The 19,694-nt window shown below is 41.3% G+C and overlaps 1 protein-coding gene across 1 annotated transcript in view; it reads right to left on the reverse strand.

Moving 5' to 3' along the window:
* Positions 1-591: 591 nt before the first annotated feature.
* Positions 592-19,694, reverse strand: part of KCNB2 (potassium voltage-gated channel subfamily B member 2) — a 387,449-nt gene continuing 368,346 nt past the window's right edge. Inside the window, exon 3 of the mRNA XM_087864817.1 lies at positions 592-9,259. Coding sequence (XP_087720943.1) covers positions 7,100-9,259 — 2,160 coding nt within the window. The 3' untranslated portion in view covers positions 592-7,099. The remainder of the gene's footprint in view (positions 9,260-19,694) is intronic.

Here is a 19,694-nt window from a genome sequence, read left to right on the forward strand (position 1 = left end):
TATTGTATGACAAACCATAGTGTTTCATAAATTGCAGGGTTTTTTCTTTTTTCTCTCTTTGGCTTTGAACTAAATAGGAAAATTTTGCCAATTCTTTAGTGAGATTTTCATACCATATATATATTAATTTTGGCAATCGCATTTTGTTGGAGAAGTAATTTGGGTAACATTAGTACATATTACTTTCTATGTATCTGTTTCCTTTACAAAAATCCTCCTAACTAAACATTATGACGTGAGTATTTGCAGGTTGAAATCTGCCTAACCCATATGCTGCAAATAAGAATGTTAGAAGTATCTTGGTTTAAAGATGGCAGAAATCTGGCTGTAATAGAATTTCTGGCCAGCACCCACAGGTGTCTCTTGGGAGTTTAGAAACCATCTATTTTTTCACTGGGGTCAAGTCAGGGGCATTTCGGGTTCTATTTGTAAACTTCAGGAAGAATGGAGACTGTGGGTTTTGGAGTTAATCAACCGAATGACTTTATCTTCACAGGTTCATGATTCTTAAAAACAAAAACCACTCTTGAGTTCTCTCTAGCTTCCTGCTCATCGTGGAAAGGTCAAAGTAGCATTTACCGTGTCGTCAGAGTCCACGCTAGGGCACCGCTAAATAGTTAGCCAAACCTGTGATTCTGTTTTGATTTGGAGGCGGCAGGTAGCTATATTCTGAAAGTGCTGTGCAGAAAGTAGCAACAGTCTTATCAGATATTTTGGAATAAGAAAAAGAAAACTGAGAAGTGATCACTGACAAAAACATCTAGGATGTAGTTGTGATTTTTGGCTACGTGCACGCGTAACGGAAGGTGTAAAATGGTAGAAAACTTTCTTTCAAGGCCTCATTACCGCTTCCTTTCCGGGCAAATGGAGAATTCCACTGGCTCTCAGACCGACCACTAGAAGGCACTCAATATGGAGAATCAACAACAGATGGTAGCCCGTGACGTCCTTTCTGGAACTGCGTGGCTACCTCTGGTCTGTTTTCATGATTCTGTGTCTGTTTCCCTGAATCTTGATTTTGAAAGTCTATTTTTATTGTTTGGTATGCCATTTCAAAGCCTTTTTAGGTTAAAATGAAACAAAAATAACTAAAAGAAAAACCATTCGGCATATCGTTTGCCATTACTGCCCATTGCAGATGGGAGAGCTACTTGTTTGGACTGGCATTAGATTTTCATCAGACCAGCAGGTTGCGATGGCTTCTATCACAGCATGCGGGCTGAGGTTTAAAAAAAAAAAATCAAACAGAACAGTTATGGGAGTATAAAAACAATGATTTTCAACATCAGTTTTGCTAGAATCACATTTCCTTTGGTGGAAGAGGGTACTATCTCCATTGAGATACACTGTCACTAGGCTTCAGACGGCTACTGTGATTTTAAACATGTATGTGTAGAAAGTGTATTCACATATGCTGGTCATTCAGATCCTAGAGTAGGGAATGAAATAAGTAATTCGAGTCCGAGGGAACATAAAAATGGGTTATGGGAATTCTCAGACTACAAATTCAAACGTATCGCCATACTATTTCCAGCTCACACTGTGGAATTGGATTTCACTTGGGAATATAATCTCTTTAAATATGAAATCTCTTCTAGACTGTAAAATGGAGGGGATAAACTGTGCATAAATTAATTTCTGGCCCATGGTAGACAATAAATGTTAGTCGAATGAAATATTTTATCACAGCAATCTGGTACTGGTTAAATCATAAGAAGTAATTTCTTCAGGAGAGAGATTAAACTTGGAATGATGGTCTCAATTGTGAATTTCATGTCAATAGTAAATCTAAATTTTATAAAAGCATATACACATACCTAATATACATTTCTCTGCTTAAAAAACATGTTTAATTTACTCACACATTTCTTTTTCTTCCTTCTTTTTTGTACTTGTATCTTTTGCTGGCCTTAGGTTGTCTTATTATTAAAGAGAATCTCCCCGACCTCACTTTATAGGTATTTTTGTAGATTAAAACCCCTTGAGATTTAAGAAGGAAGGGATTATGCATTAATGGTAATGGTAAATAAGGATTTATGCAGTTAACTCAGGCTGTTTTTAAAAAGGCAAGTAGAAGAAATGGTTATTGAAACCGATAGCGTTATATTGCAGGATAGCATTACATTACAGTAAGCATTAACTTCAATAACACAGAACCAAGCTTTTGGAGTTGGGGCCATTCCTTTTTCCTATTAGGGATGGGCCTTGGAGCATTTCCATTTTTTACTTAGATTTTGTAGCATCTTCTTTTTCTTTTTCTTTTTTTTCTTTTCTTAGTTCTGTTTGGGTGAGGACAGTGGCAGTGGACAAACATCTAATGTATTTTCAAAGTCACATGGATCTGGTGAATAAATCCCTTGAGTCAAGCTATATAATAGAATTTTAAATATCTTCAATTTAGAAATTCAGAGGGCTAAACAAAGAATAGTGATATATAGCTAAAATGTTGCCTGTAGTTAATGGGAAGTAAGACAAACCATAAAAATGGTTTGTTTTTAACCACATAACTGTCATCAAACTATTAAAATAGAAAATGTGTTACAGACTTTTCCACTGGTATTAAATCTTGCTGTAGTTATTAGTGACAGACCATTACTAGCTATTTTGACAAGCATTATATCTAATTAAAAAATTATTTTACGATTTGTCAGATAAAGAGGAAAGACAACCCATAACCTCACTCAATCAGGTTAACAGTTTGTTATCTCATGTAAATCTAAATTGTGACTCAAAAATAATTATATATCAGACTTCCGTTTATGCCATCTGTCTATTTCTTAGAAAAACAGTTTGCTGGAAAAGCATTTCACTTGTTCTTGTCATCTGCTTCCCTGGTTTGATAATTGAGTGATTTTTTTTCCATACTCAGAAGAGACATTTTTCAGTAACCCAAATGATCCTCAGGCTGGCTGTAAATGGCCCAGGCAGTAAGCTCCACGAGGCCAAGGGCTGTACCCTAGCACCAAGCACGGTGCCTTCTGTGGAATACAGAGGTGCTCACCTCGTACTTAGGGGTTTAATACCTAGTATTGAGTAATACAGGGGTGCTTACCTAGTATTTGCTGAATGAATGAACAATGAAATGGCAATTAAATTCAGTTCGACAAAATTTTTGAAATTAGACTAGAAGTAGTTCTAAAATTCTACTTGTTTTTGTTTCAGAAAATCAGGTGGCTTCCTTCAGCCCTCTGCCTGATATGTATGTCATGTTACATCATGAGCTATGAATTCTTTTCTTTCACCCAAGGGTGTGGATCTTACGACCAGAATTCTAAATTGGCAAACGTTTCTATTGAAGATGGTCAGTGTCATTTGTCTTCAGTCATTACCACTTGGCATGATTCACTGCTACTTTCAGCAAACTGCATGGCTATAAATGCGCCTCCAGGTTTTTTTTTTTTTTTAACATAATTTCGGGTACGAATAGGAAAAAAACCTAACGAAACATACTCTGGTACGTTGGAATGACGGACTTGACGCCAGACGACACGGATGAAGCCAGGTTCTACTATTCGCCAGTGACCTGTGTCAATTTGAACAAAATGCATAACCTCTCTGGTCCTTTACTGATAAATACTACCTAGTTCAGAAGGCTGCTGTGAGGATTAAGTTCAAGAAGAAATACTCTACATCCATAAGGCTTTTTTTTCCCTATTCAAATTCCAAGAGAAAATAGTTGAGTTGGTGGCTTTCCCCAGCCTGTGTCTGCATGAGAATGAGACTGTTTTGACAAGAAATTAATGGGAACAGATACTTGGCATATACTCTCCTTGTTACCAGATCTAGTCATATCAGGATAACGCTTGATCTAATTGCTTGCTTCCCAGCAGCTGGTTTTGCCAGAGTGGAGAAATTTCTAGTGGAAATATTTAGAGACAAACTAGATCAACTCCAGGGCCTCACTGACTGATGTCACTCTTGTATTTGTGATCCAAGACATTTATCCATGTATCCATTTTCAGACTTTCATGATTGATCTCAGTCTTTGAGCTAAGATGATCTTGTGGCCGTTTGCGCTGGTTGTTAAGATAGCTAGGAGAATCAAATGGACCATTCTTGAGATCGTGTGATTCTGAGTTCATTCAAATATTCTCTACTCACTGACGTTTGTCCCTGGGTCACTGAGCTAGCTCCCGGTGAGTACCCACTCCCCGTAGCAGAAACCTCCAGCGTGCCTGAAGGAACCAGTCTATGTTCCCATCATCCATGCAGTGCTTCTTAAACTAGGGACATACTTTCCAAGGGGTACAAAAGAGGTATATGAAGTTATAAGAGTATCAATTTTACTAGTCGATAAGCAATATAAAACATCAGTTCTTTTATATTGAAACATATGGAATAAAATGCAGCATTTACATGAATTTTTAATGTAAAAATAAGACTTCAAAAGAATTCTGTGCTTGGTATATTTGCAGACCATTTCAGGCATACACACGTTCATTCTCTGCGTCAGCTGCAGTTCATTGAAAAGGTCTAGGAAGTGCTGCAGAAGTGCATTCTGGGAGCCCTTGGTTCCCAAACTGCCTCCCTGGGAAACAACAAAGTCAGTTTTTTTTTTTTTTTTTTTTAAGAGGAGCATTTTATTTTTCTCCTAGCTGAAGACTTTTGGCTCAGAGGGGTTAAGAAGAATGGAAGCTTAAGCTTCCCATAAGATGTTCTTGAAAATTCTTTGAAACTTAAAAAATATTAAAAGGAAAAAAGTTTTCAGGGAAAATGATTCCAGGGTGGAATGTCTAGATTCCTTATCTAGGCAAGATTTCTAAGATTAAGCGTTCTGGAGCAGGGTTCTAATAGACACATGAAAGTGGGCATTAGTGAACTATCAGGGCAATAAGACAAACCCACCTGTGCAGACAGATAAAAGAAAAAAACTGAGATTCAACAATACAGAGACATTAGAAAATAATTGCTTTGTAAGAGTGTGTAAGGAAAATGATTTTCATAACTTATTTGCTATTCATCTAACAGCAGATATACCTGTTTGACTTGAAAAACTACATGTAGAAAATTTGAACACTCTAGATTTACAAAAACAGACCAACAATTCATTTCAGACACTGAAATAAGTATGAGGACTGCAAATATCAACGGCTAATGACCATAAACCCTTCAAGGTTATGTCTTGAGACAAACATGAAACCCATTAAGGAATTCTAAGCACAGTGAAAGAGAAACATTTAAAATTGTTTTTAGCAGTAGGGATGCTTGGATTTCAACTAAGATCAAAACTTGTTTTCTTATCTGAGATATAATGACCAGATTCTGTTAATAAATGTCATTCCTAAAGCCTTAAATTCTAAACATTTGGGTTGTCTTTTGCCAGTGTTTTGATCGTATTTTAAAAAATAGAATACACTTTAGAATTTGTTTTTTCTTTAAACAAAAGTTGCGCTTTAAATTTGGTCCGGAATTTTCCCAACTCTTTCTATGAACCACACACACACACACACACACACACACTCTCACATACACACACGCACGGGCACACACACGTACAAAATGCATTACGCTGAGGCAAAACTTGGACATTCCTGAGAGACCAAGGAATCGTATTAACTTGAAGTCTTAAGGGACCTGAGAAATAATTCTCTCTTGGGTTTATTGGGGTAAAACTGAGACTAAGAGGTTTTCAAGGCTTAACCAGAATCACGCATCTGGTAGCTGCGGATCTGGAAAGAGAGCCTTCATTTCCTGCGAAGCAAAATGGACTCAACCAACCTGGGTTCTTAGCACGGACTTCACCAACAGGGTAACCACCAGTATGTATCTTAACTCCTCTGGATTTCAGTGTTTTCAGTCGAAAATGCTGGAAGTGGCTTTCAACAAGGGTATTCCTGATGAAGCTTGGGGAGCTGGGAACGTGAGTGAGTGTTTCTAGTTGCTGCTGTTGGCGGCAGGTGCCCACCAGCCTCCGTAGCGCTCTTCGAGTTGCGGTGTTCCCTCCCCCCACTGGGAACTATGGGGCGACCCCTTACCTGCCGAGAACTCTTTTCATGGTAACTCATTTCTGAACCCAACTATGTGAGGGGTGGCGGTCTCACTTAAATAGCTTTGCTTTCAGTTTGTCAAAAGTCACTTTTTGGAATTTCCGTTCTGGCATATCTGCATTCTTTAGATAGCAAAGTTTATGTTGGCTTCAAGTGGAAAATACCGTCATCTTTCGATGGTGAACACACAACTTAAAAACCAAGAAACAAAAAACCCGATTTCCAAATGTGGAGAGACATTAAAAAAAAAAGTTTAGTTGTATGATATAACCTTGGACATATTTTCAGGGTTTTAGGCTGTGGCAAAATTGGATATGTAATTGGCAAAATTTCAAGCTTCAATTCCAAATTTGTCGATATCTGGTCATTAAATCTTGCCTATTTGCATGACTTATAAATAAAACCACAAGTGCCACAAGTAAGCAGAAACACAAAAGAAAAATGTACCCTATGAACTATATCGCAATAAAAATACTGTATTCCTTTAAACAAATGTACTTTTAAGAGCTTTATAACCCAAAGCAAGATATGTGAGATGGTTTAAGAAGAGGTTGCAATTTTGCAACAAGAAGTCTGTACAGCTCCTCCAGGCAGTAGCTGTGAAGGAAGGTGTCTGTGTCTCAGAAACTTGTTTCCATATGTTCTTGACAATTTTGCATCCTGGATCCCATTATTTACAAAGTCAGGCATTTTGCAAGCTCAAAGCACCTTGGTCCTCATAATTACGAATGCATGCAATGACATTTCATCCTTTCATGTGCAAATTCTAAAATTCATTGTAACAGAAAAGTTAAAAGTTGAAAATCTGTCTATAATTTGAAATGAAAGGATCAAAAATGTCAGACATTGCAGAATACTGGTTCCTAATAGAGCTCTCTTTATTTGTTCACTGTTCCTCAGTCACTTTTGTTTGTTACAAAATGCAGTCTTGACTTTATTTAAACAGTACTTAAACTAAACTGCTCATGCCATGCAAAAATAACATTTTATGCACTTTTTTTGTGGGGGGGGCCTCCCGTGTTTTTAGTTCACAGGCATTATTACCGCATTTTTAAGAAACAAGTTTTATTATTATTATTAATTATTATTATTATTATTGCTTTTGTAACTAGTCACATGCTGGTTTCACGTGTGGGACAATAACCTGTGTCTCCCGGGTTAGAATGAATTTCTGGGGCAAACAAGTGGTTTTCCATCTTGCACCCTTCTTGACTATTGTCCTTTTTTACTTCTGCCACAGCATGGTAAATGTCCTGCCTACAGTTGTGACTTGTGTCCTGGGGGGAGGAAGAGCCCACACAGGCCTCTTCTCTCAAAGGGTCTCTTCCATCACTACTAGGTTTATCTGAAAAGCAGTTTGGGCTGGAGTCAGCCTGCTTGTCCTGCCTGGGCCCCTGGAGCTCGAGGAAGTCATCATCTTCGCCAGTGTCTATTTCGGTGAAGCTCCTCCTCTCTCTTGACGAGAAAGGAAAGAGTTTCTGCTTGGGAAACCGAGGGGTCAGCCCTTTGGAAGGTCCCTGACAGTGTGCGGCTACCTCGGCACCCAGCAAGGGTCTGTCTCCCTGGGAGGGGGTTTCTTCGAGGAGGATGGTGCTGATGAGCTGCGGGGTGGTGAGTGAAAAGTCAGCCGTCGTGACCGGCAGGGGCCTGGCTGTGCTGGGCGGGGTCTGGGGGGCGCTGCCTCTGTTTTCCTTAAAGTTCACTTTGAGCGATCTGGATTTCAGGGGGTTGCTGCCTTTCAGCGAACTCTTAGGGCTCTCGGAGGTGCTGTCCAACTGCAAAGGGCCGTGGAGCCCACTTTGGGACGCGCCGGCCTCGAGGCTCACAGTTATGTCGACTGGAGCGTATTCCAGGATGGCATCCCTGGCCCCGGGCCCTTTCTCTCTGCTTAGTGTTAGAAATGGGGGCCCCCTGGCTCTTTGGTGCTCTTCCGTCGCCATGAGGTCGGGTGGGAACTTCATTTGCAGGTGGGAGGCGGACAGCGGCGGCAGGGGCGACCTCTCGGTCTCCGTGAAGTCGGTGGCACAGCTGGTGAAGCTGTCTATGCTGGAGGTGCTCTTCATGTCCACGATGACCTCGGTCTGCGCCACGGCCAGCTGCTCCTGCGGGCAGACCACTTCGGCCATTTCTATCTCCTCTTCGTACGCAGATGGCCTCTCGGGCTGCTCCTGGCCGTCGGGGTTCGGGTGAGCGTGAGGCTGGGTCTTGGTGATTTCGTTGTACAGCATCTCCAGCTTCTGGGCACTCAGGTGCTGCGGGCTGGAGGAGGAGGTGTTGTTCAGCTGCTCGTGGGAGTCTTTTTGGCTGACCTCCTGGTACTTGTTCTCGAAAGATTTGTTGGAGCTCGTTTCCGACAGCGCTTTCCTGGCCCATTTCCAGCGGCTTGGGGACAGGTGATTATCATCCGCCGAGTCCTTGGTACTGGCTGACTCTCCTGCCTTCTCCACGGCCACGTCGATCAGTTCCATGCTTCGGGCAAAGGCATCTTTCAAGTTCATAGAAACGATGCTTCCGTTCCTCTTGGCCCGCTCAAGAGCCTCTCTCCTTTTAATTGCCTTCTCCTGGCGTTTCTGCTCCTTGTAAAACTCAGAAAAATTATTCACGATGATTGGGATGGGAAGAGCAATAACCAGAACCCCGGCAATACAGCAGAGGCCTCCCACTATTTTCCCTAATAACGTTTTCGGGTAAATGTCACCATAGCCCACGGTGGTCATGGTGATGGTGGCCCACCAAAACGACGCGGGGATACTGGTGAACTTGGTAGCATCTTCATCCTTCTCAGCAAAAAATACCAGGCTGGAAAATATCATTATCCCCATGGCCAAGAATAAGATCAGTAAGCCCAGTTCGTTGTAACTCCGTCTGAGGGTGAACCCCAGAGACTGCAGGCCTGTGGAGTGTCTGGCGAGTTTCAGGATCCTGAGGATGCGCATGATTCGGAAGATCTGAACCACGCGCCTCACGTTCTGGAACTGCAGCACGCTCTTGTTGGACTCCGTGAGGAAGATGGTGACGTAATAGGGCAAGATGGCCAGCAAATCAATGACATTCAGTGGGCCTTTAAAGAACTTCCACTTATTTGGTGAGGATAGGAAGCGTAAGAGGTACTCCATGGTAAACCAAGCAATACACACAGCCTCCACATGGGCCAACTGGGGGTTGTCGTTGGGTTGTCCAAATTCATCCACCGCCTGCAGCTCTGGCAGCGTGTTGAGAGACAGGGCGATGGTGGAGAGCACGATGAACAGGATGGACACGATGGCCAAGATCTGGAAAAGAGAAGGGAGTCCAAGTTAGCAAATGCTCTTTGTTGCGTAGGCAGCTGGGAAACATTTGGATTCACTGGTCTTTCAATGATACGAATTGCTCAAAGATATTCCAGGAAGGTAACTTTATAGCCTAACATTCTCTAACTAATGCAAACACATTCACTTTTTATGAGTTCATCTCACTTAGAAGCCCAATGTAGTACCCATTTAAATTCCAGGGCCTAAGCAATTTGACCAAAATAATCCATTCCCCACCCCTACCTTTGTTCTTGTGTGAGTAACCATCCTTTGGAATCGCTTTGGGGAGCAATCTCGCTTCTCTTAGTTTTGCTATTTTTCCCTCTAAGCCACCTGGTTTGTGTTTCTTTAAGTGAATCGCCTGACATGCCACATATGCTAGACAGAATTCATGGCTTCTAGAAGTTTTATTCTACAACTAAAACCACAAATGCCGACCTACACACGAGAGAGAATACAGCATTCAGTGCAACAATGCTTCCCGTATGACCAATACCATTCATGTGGTAAGCACTGACGGCAGAACCAAATCAGGAGAGCCTTCATCCTGGGATGTGGGGACTTCTGGCCAGCATCATGGGGGAAAGGAAGATCAGAGCTAACTTCATTCGGTCAAGAAAGGTTTCATAAAGAAGATCTTGTTGACCAACCACGATGATTTTGGTGCAGGGCAGACATTTTAGGTGGAGGAAAAAGCACGATGTCAGATGTGGCAGGAAAGACGAAAAGCTCAGGGAGAACTGAGAAGATGGGATGACGGGATTTTCGTCAGTCTGAGCTCTGAGCCTGGCTTTATCGCTTCCTATGTGACCTTGGGCACGTTTTTAACCTCTCATTGTCTCAGTTTACAAATCTGTAAAACAAAGACAATGGTCATAGCTGTTTCCCGGTTGTTGTGAAGATTACATGACACACAAATATTGCCAAATAAATGAAAGGCACTCGCATTATTAAGAGGCTGAAATGAACAGGACTCCAGTCTGGAAAGACAAAGGCCAAGAACAGGTATGTGGGAAATCTGTGAAGACATTCACCATATAGGCAGCCCAAGTAGGGATTTCTTTATAAGGCGGAGATTTATAAGACCAAGCATGAAGGTTTGAGAGCCAGGGGAGGAAGCACTTTTTTGCTTAGTAAAGACTATGCATCTGGGACCCATACTTGGTGAATAGGAAGCCTCTCTTAGCTAGATTAGGTCTGGCTTGGCTTCGTCTGACCTTTGTCAGTGATCTCGGGAGCTGCCATTGGTCTCAGTTATTATAGGTAGCTCTGAAAAATACCCTGACAGTGACTATTTAATTTAAAAATGTAGCATCCAGTAAACGTTTCAAAGGACAATGATTAAGCAGCTTGAGATCCCACAGCCCAGTGAACCTGAGATCATGAAGAAATTAGTTTGCTTCTAACTGACAGCAGGACTTGTAAACGAGAGTCTTCTGTTCTTTCTCCTTCCATTTTCCTCTCTTTACTCTTGTAAGTGTCTCTTCTTCTGGGTTACTCTCCTGACCCTTTCTCCTCGTATGCCTCCTATACCTTTCATTGTATTTCGTTCCTGTTCTTTCAGCTTCTATCTTTCCTTTCAAATCTCTATTAAGTGAAGTTGCAGTATAATGTATTTCAGAGTGTGCTGCAGATACTGACTAAAGATTTATGGTTCCTTAACTTAAAGTACGGTATTTTACTGTTAGTATTTTATATATTTTTCTTGAACAAAACTAAGGTAAGTAGTTTTTACTTGAGTATACTTCAGAATTTCCTTGCAAATCGTGGATCAATGAATCACCGTAGAAAAAAGGTTCTCTTCATCCTATTCTAAGAGATTGTGGAAGCTAAAGTTAGAAAGCCTCCCCGAAGGTTTAGATAAATCCGTGGATAATGGATTCAGAGGATTTACTAAGGGCAAGCTGGGAAAGCTCATCTTGAATCTTCACCCACAGAGGCCAATGGCAGGGTGACACCGACAAAATTCTGCCACTACAATATTCCTTAGGAAGCATTGGTCAGGTGCCATCCATTCTTATGCTCTTACCATGAGTAACCAGGTCCCTCTGCTTTCTAGAAGGTCATGCTGTGATATAACAGGTATATTATATCCAGTGGGCATTTTAAGTGCTGGCATTGCTGCCCTCATTCTTGTTCTGACAATCCATATTCTAGATTTTCCATATCTTATCTGTTCACCTGCCCGTTTTGGATGCATCTTCCTGATGCTTATCACTTCAAAGAGCAAGGAGAGAAGTAGAAATACAAATGACACCATTCCATTATCTCCCAACCCTTTTGGACAAAGAACAGAAGTGGATGGTCCAAGGTGGGCCTTCAGTTTTCCTTGACTCCATAATCACAGCTAAACTGTAGGTCATTTAACTTGGGTAGCTAATTTTGGGAAATAATGAAACACTGTATAGTACTAATGCAGTCTACAGTCAACCGCAACTTAACACATACAGCTACATTTTATACCTGGAAATTCAGCCCAGGCACAATATGATCTGATGTACATTTTTTCCCCCACCCCCCAAAGATTCATTTATTGAATTGGAGAGAGAGGGAGTGGGGCAAAGGGAGGGGGAGAAAGAGTCCCAAGCAAACTCTGCGCAGAGCATGGAGCCTGATGTGGGGCTCAATGTCATGACCCTGAAATCATGACCTGAGCCAGAACCAAGAGTCAGATGCTTAACGACCGCGCCACCCAGGAGTACATTTTTGGAGTACATTTTTGAAGGAAAAGAATAACTACAGGAAAAAACCAAACACTCAAGCTCTTAGCAACCCTATATTTGTGTTATAGAAACCATAGGTACTGAAGTGCATTATTTTCTGTCTCAAGTTCAAATTTAATCTGTCAAAATCCACTTGCTTTCAGTTTAGAGAAATGGCTTATTTTAAATATCTGTGAAGCTTGGAGTTCTCCCAGAAAGACAGTGCTGTAGACAAATTATTCAATATATACCAAAGATGATGTGTAGGACAATAAGCCAAATGGGAGTTTATTGTTTTATTGTAGAGTTTTAAAACAAAATAAATATAATAAATGTGATATTTTGCACTAAACTACAGGAAATACTTCTAAACATGGATATTTTTGAGTACAGCAAATCCTACCGCATTTAGGCATTGCCTCTTTGATCCTAACTATGCACAAGTTAGATTTTTAATTCCCATCACCTCTACCAACTGTCTCTCTCAGCTCTAGCAAGCGGACTTTGGCTTGCACATGGCAAATGAAGCGGACATGGAGGAACTGCAAACAATTATCTGGGTGAGATTGGCTAGCTCCCCTGGAGATTTGCATTAGATCATCTCCACAGTCCCTTTCACCTCTCGCATGTGATGATTCTCTTTCTAAACCACCACATTTTGCTAATTCCAGTCATGTCTGCAAACCAAACCGAGGACAAGTCACAACGGATCCTGTCGTGTGGCTGAATGGCCAAAACACTTTTGTTGCTGAGGAAATGAAAAGTCAAATGAGAAGACTTTGAAAGCTATTGCACTGTTATGTTCCAAGCATTTAGTTACTGGGAATAGACTGTCTTTCTGGATAAAACTTTCCTTTAAATCACCTGGGTCATGATTTTAATTCTTCACATAAACACAGAAATTCACAGGATCACATGGAGTTAAGAGGGGGACTCCTCGCACTTGCAGTAATAGGTACCAAAGGTCGGTTGCCTAGATATCTGTTTGTGAGAGGAAGTAAGGCGGTTGGAGACTTGCCTCAATTGTACCAATTTGTTGATGTTATAGCCTCTGAAGGGGTATAATGGTATTAATGGGGGTTCTGTGGTGGAAAGAACACAGGACAGGGAATGAAAACATATGCTTCTACCTCTGCGGGCTACTTAGACAAGCCAGTTCCCTCTCTGAGCTTCGGTTCCCTTATTGGCAAAATGAGGTGCCCCACATTTGCCTCGCATGCCTCACAGGGTTGTTAAGGATCAAACTAGATCGTTCACATGAAGCATCCCATAAAATGTAAAGGGGGATAGAAATGCTGGAGATGTGTCTGGACAAAGCCTTCGGCCAGCATCAAGAGGAAATAAAAAATACTTAGACTGTTTATCCCCCATTTAGATACAATTTCATATCTGCTTTAAAGTCACTGACATTCCACACTCCACGAAAACACATGGAAACTTCTGTGCCTTGCACCGAGGGTCATTGCAGGTATATTCTCTCTCCCCTCTCTTCCCTAACCTCTCCTTCCTACCTTCACAAATGTATGCTGAAAGGTGAAAGTTACAAGCTCTTAACTACATAGCATTCCTGCTTTCTCTTCCTATCGGGATATAACACATTAAACAAACAAGCAAAAAAAACCTGGTCAGCAATAGAAAACAGCATGGAGAACGTGATGATGAGAATTTTCAGGAGAGAACCAGCTTATTTAAATTGACAGCAAGGAAAAGCCCTGTGACAAACATTATTAGGAGCACAAAGAATTTTCCACTTTCACAAAAAGGACAAAGCATGAGCATATAAGCCAAACTTTAAACCAGTTGTCGAGGGAAGAGGCTAGAAGTTCGCTGGAATATCATGACTTTCATCCACTGATCTGCTCTTTCTAGCTATTTCTCAGGATGCTATCAACCACAGCAAACCAGAAAGGAAATCCTTCGCTCTTTGATCTAAGTTTGCTGGTCTAGCTTTCATATTCCTAGAACACATAGTCCTCTCCTCTATGCTGGAGTCCCTTAGTTGACTACTAGTTCTTTCTCCTTCAAAATGTTCCCTTGGCCCTCCCAGGACAAGTACCTTAAGTACAAGTACCTTAAGTACCCTCAGCTGATTCGCACACAATGAAGCATGAAGCCCTTCCGTGCTAACACCACATGACACATTGCAAAGAAGGAACATTGCCAAAAGGTTCGGGCGTTTGTCAATTATTTTGGCCCCGTGGTAACAGGGACCCAGGAATTCAATCTTCCCCCACCCGCATTTGGACACTGTAGAATGAGGCGTTTGAAAACACTTAGTCTTCCATGCCCAAGCTGAGGTCAGCTGTCCACCTGCAGAATGCCTTTCATCTGGGGTAAGGTGTGAGAAACCATCTAGTTCCACATACTATCCAATTCTTCTTTCAGTTTTTTATTCTCACATACAAAACCACTTCTTTGAGAGAAGAGTTTTCGGTTATCTTACGATTAAAGATACTGATTTGATAGTTTCTTGGTATCTCCTGGTACAAGCTTTGTTTCACTACCCATGATGTATTTCTGTATTTTAAAAGGTTAGATGTTAGGAAGCAAGTTATTAGGTAAAAGGCTAGTGAGGGAAACTTTAATTATTCTTCACAGTAACTCTTCAAAGAAAGGAACAACAGTGAGATGGGGATACCTTTCATCTCACACACACTCCAGTGATTGGGTAACCTCTCTTTAGGTCATTTGTTCTTACAAGTCTTCAGGAGTCAGAGAGTGAAGATGGAGACTGGCCAAGCCTGGCAGAAGACGCACGTCACTGCCCCTACTAGCCCCTCAAGGGTAGTGAGCACAGCTCTCCTGTTTTGTACACTGCGGAGCCTCCCTGCCTTCCCCAAGAAAGCACAACAGAAATGTGTAGACTCTTCTATTTAGTCTGGGAATGACAGATCTGGGGGGAGGGAGACAAGAAGAAAACAGGTGGAGTTTATCCTTTGAACAGAATTTCATTTAACTTATATCTAGGCTGTAAAAAGTAAATCCTAGAACACTCTGTATGTTTCACTATGGATCTATATCTGTCTATATCTACAGTTTCACTCTCTCTGTCTGTAGAGAGAAACATACATACCTATCTATCATCTATCTATCTATCATCTATCTATCTATCATCTATCTATCTATCATCTATCTATCTATCATCTATCTATCTATCATCTATCTATCTATCATCTATCTATCTATCATCTATCTATCTATCATCTATCTATCTATCATCTATCTATCTATCATCTATCTATCTATCATCTATCTATCTATCATCTATCTATCTGATCTACGCATATATGAGATATATATGCTTCCTGGGCATGTCATCCGCCTTCATCCCATCAGGCACTACCACGCCCCACTATCCTCCATCTGCCCGAATCCTGCCACTTCTCTGGGAAGCCCTCCCTGGCACTCCAGACTACAGTGGCCTCTCTCTTCTGAATGCTTTGTAGCATTTATTTTCTGGGTTTATCAATACACAGAAGGTGTAATGGACACTTCTTGCAGTTACTTGACCTCACACAGTCTCCTTGGCAGCCTTGCTTGTACTCAGAAAGCTGCCTACCCACAGGATTGGCAGATTTAAGAAATAGAAAGCAAGATGCTGTTATATTTGAATCAAACGTTTGTACGGGAATACCTGCACTAAAAAAATATATTGTTTATATGAAATTCACTAGGCCTTCCATATTTGACCTGGCAACCTTACTTCCTTGGTAAGTTAATCCATTGCTCTAGCTGGCCCGATCAGATATTCTTGCTCCTGGAAACCTGAAGTTTGAACCGAGAGATTAGGAGTTGCTGGCGTGGCGTCACATAAAGGGCAGTGCTCCAGAAGGAGGAGTGACTCACTCAAATTGTGAGGGGCTCTGCGTCTGCCTTAGAACACTGCTTGCCAGTAAGCTGCCCCCTTCCAGCTTAGGCCGGCCAGGGTTTTGATCAGGTTTGGTTACACCCATAAAACCGTACAAACTTCTTAATCATTTGACAATTTCACAGGCGATAATTTTGTTTCTCAAGCAAGGTTTTAGAATTTTGGAAGGCACCAAATACCTATTTTGCATAGAATTTCTTATAATGCCTGACACAGAGCACAAAGAAGAATCAGACAGGTTCTTAGCCACATTCTACCACTTCCATGGGGCCCAAAGTCAACCTAAAAGCTTTAACCAGCAAGAGAATTTTTTTAACAATAGAAATTCATATTACAAATTGACCATTTTATGATAACGGACCAGCTTTACAAGTTCAGCAACATAACCCTTTCCTAGGTTTAAGCTATCCTTTTTATTAATCCTTTCTTTTTTCATTATGCTGAGTAGACTGCTGTTTTCCTTTTTAACCTTATTCCTTAAGAAGCCTGCTTGAGACTATGTATTAGCTTTGGACTTCACCTTCACAGAAGGATACAGTTTCTTAAAGAAAAGTACTGTATTTATTCTGTGTCACTTTTTTGTTGTTGTAGTTGAGTCAGATGTGGAATTTGCAGGTAATTCAACCAATGAAGTGATAGTTCCATGCATAGATCAGGGTAGATTCATGCAATAAAATGTGAAACCACTGAGAAGAATTAATCATGTAGGTTATCCATGAAAAAACATATACAAGAAAGACAAATGTCGGGGCGCCTGGGTAGCGCAGTGGTTAAGCATCTGCTTTCGGCTCAGGGCGTGATCCTGGCGTTCTGGGTTCGAGCCCCATATCAGGCTCCTCCACTGGGAGCCTGCTTCTTCCTCTCCCACTCCCCCTGCTTGTGTTCCCTCTCTTGCTGGCTGTCTCTCTCTGCCAAATAGATAAATAAAATCTTAAAAAAAAAAAAAAAAAGAAAAGAAAGACAAATGTCGTCCGGCCTCACTTGTATGTGGAATCTAAAGCAAAAGCGAAACCAATAAAACCCTCACAGACACAGAGAACAGACTGGTAGTTGTGAGAGGAGAAGAAATGGGTGAAGGTTGTCAAAAGGTACAGATGCCCAGTTAGAAAATAAGTCGTGCAAATGTAATGGACAGCAGGGTGACTATAGCCCATGACACTGTGTGGCACACTTGTTATATGGCATAGTTGCTAAGGGAGGAAATCGTGCAAGTCCTCATCACAAGAAAAATGTATTTTTGTAACGACGTGTGGTGACAGATGTTAAGCAGACTTACCGTGGTGATCATTTCACAGCATATACAAATATCGAATCATTATGTTTTACACCTGAAACTAATAGACTGCTAAACATCAATTATACCTCAATTTAAAAAAATACACACATATACATACACACAAACACGCACATATACATACATAGAAACACATGCACACACATCACTATTTCATGCAATCAAAAGTCAAGCATCACAGAAAAGAAGTAAAAACATCATAAAAGGGCAAACTTAAGAATGCTATACATTCCATTTAAAATGTTTATTTACAAATGTAATTTGTTAAAACACCATATCCATATAAATAAATACACATCTTAGAGATGTGTAGACAAGAAAAAAATAAATGGAAATAAGCCTCCCTCCAGTTTTTCCTTCTTATCAACTTGCTAGTTCTTTGAAAAAATAATTCATGAAAACCTGAGGGAGAAAAAACAGATTGAACACTTAGAGTGTTTTGGACACTAGAGTATTTACAGTTGTATCCAGATTCTATATCATTCTTCCTTTTCCTGTTGGAAAAATTATTTTTTTTTTTGCCCTAAGGACAATTTTTTAAAAGATTTTATTTATTTATTCTAGAGAGAGAGAAAGAGCACATAAGTGAGCAGACGGGGAGGGAGATGGAGGGGGGAAGAATCTGAAGCAGATTCCATGCTCAGTACTGAGCCGGATGCAGGGCTCGATCTCACGACATCGAGATCATGACCTGAGCCAAAACCAAGAGTCAGATGCTTAACTGACTGTGCAACCCAGTTCTAAGGACAATTCTAATTATAAATCTTCTCTTTGAGAGGGAGATCTTAAAGGACGAGTAGAAGTTGCCACGCAGGAAAGGGGATAAGGGTATTACAGGCCAGGAGGACTAGGTGGGCAAATGTTTTGAAGCCCAAAACATATGGCTTGCTCAGAAAATTTCAAGTGATTTTGTATGGCTGGGGACATCTATAAGGAGGCATGGCTTGGAGGAGTCCATGGCGATTTCAGGACTGCTGTGTGTAAGGGTGTAGGCTTGTGCACTTGTCAGCTGCAGAGGGTACCAATAAAGAGATCATGTGAATGATGGCTCCATCATTTGTGCAGTGTGCTACTTGCACAACCTTCCCATAATGCTGATTTCAGGGAACTGAGTGGTATAGTGTGATTGGATGCAGGTGGAGGCATACAGATGAGCAGGGGTGGGTGCTTCTCGGAAGTTATGGAATGGACAAATTCTGAAGGGCACTCGATGCGCTGATGAAGAGTTTGGTGGGCCTCCCCCAAAGGCCAGTTTTCCTCCAAGTGCGGTCCCAGACCAGTAGCATCAGCATTTTGTGATGACTTGTTAGAATTGCAAATTCTCAGGCCCCACTCCATACCTACTGAATCAGAAACTCTGGGGAAAGGTCCAAAAATCTGTGTTTTAGCAAGTCCTCCAGGTGCTTCTGAAGCTTACTAAAGCTTGAGGACATTGGAGTAAGGAGTAAAAACAAAACCAACCAACCAACCAACAAAAATTTAAGCAGGGGAACAGAATGCTCAGATTTGCACTTTAGAGAGATCACTAATTACAGTGTGTGGGGCTGATTGGGGTAGGAGAGCAACCGAAGATCGGGTAGGAGAAGGAAGGGAAGAATGAAGGGGGGGTAAACAGAAGGGGGAATGAACCACGAGAGACTATGGACTCTGGGAAACAAACTGAGGGCTTCAGAGGGGAGAGGGGTGGGGGATTGGGATAGGCTGGTGATGGGTAGTAAGGAGGGCACGTATTGCATGGTGTACTGGGTGTTGTACGCAAGTAATGAATCATGGAACTTTACATCAAAAACCGGGGATGTACTGTACGGTGACTAACATATCATAATACAAAATTATTATTAAAAAAAAACAAGGAGAGCAACTGAAGACAAGAGAAGTTTCTATTGCAGTAGCAATCTGGAAAGGGGTTCAAGAAGGAAGTACGTCACCAAATTATTTATGAGGTAGAATCTCAACCTCACTTCTCTGAAGATGGTGAGTCTAGGAGCCCCCCATGTTTATGACTAAGCTTACCAGGAGCAGAGCAGCCCTGACACGTCTCTGTGTATCTCACGTGGGTGGAAAACTCAGAGTGATCCGTGCCTTAAATCACCCCTTCCTTTGAAAAGAGTATTTCTTCATATCAAAAAAAATTCCAATAAGCACTTCAGGGTTTGGAATAGAAATAGAAAAATTTCTCTCAGAGTTAAACAACAGTTTATTGGTACATGAAAACATTATGAGACACTATTATTTGCCAGAGCTATTTTCTTTTATAAAATTTTACCTTAAGTGTACATTCTGAAATTACACCGGGCAAAGACTTAGTGGGGGCACCCATTTAGACTAGCTGTTCCCTGAAAGTATGCTCATTTGTCGAACTATTTCTCACCCACTCTGACTTCCCATTTCTGCAAGGAAGTCTTTTAAATTTCCAGATTTAAAGTGCCACTGAAACCTGGCTTTGTTCCTTGGACACCTCATTGGCCTCATCAGCTCATCAATCACCAGGAATAGAGAAATGCAAAGATTTATTTCTATCCTTGTCCCCATACCTAAAGACTGTGTCCCAGC

The sequence above is a fragment of the Ursus americanus genome, chromosome 9, assembly GCF_024610735.1.
Source record: "Ursus americanus isolate L20-20 chromosome 9, mUrsAme1.1.p, whole genome shotgun sequence".
Taxonomy (NCBI): Eukaryota; Metazoa; Chordata; class Mammalia; order Carnivora; family Ursidae; genus Ursus; species Ursus americanus.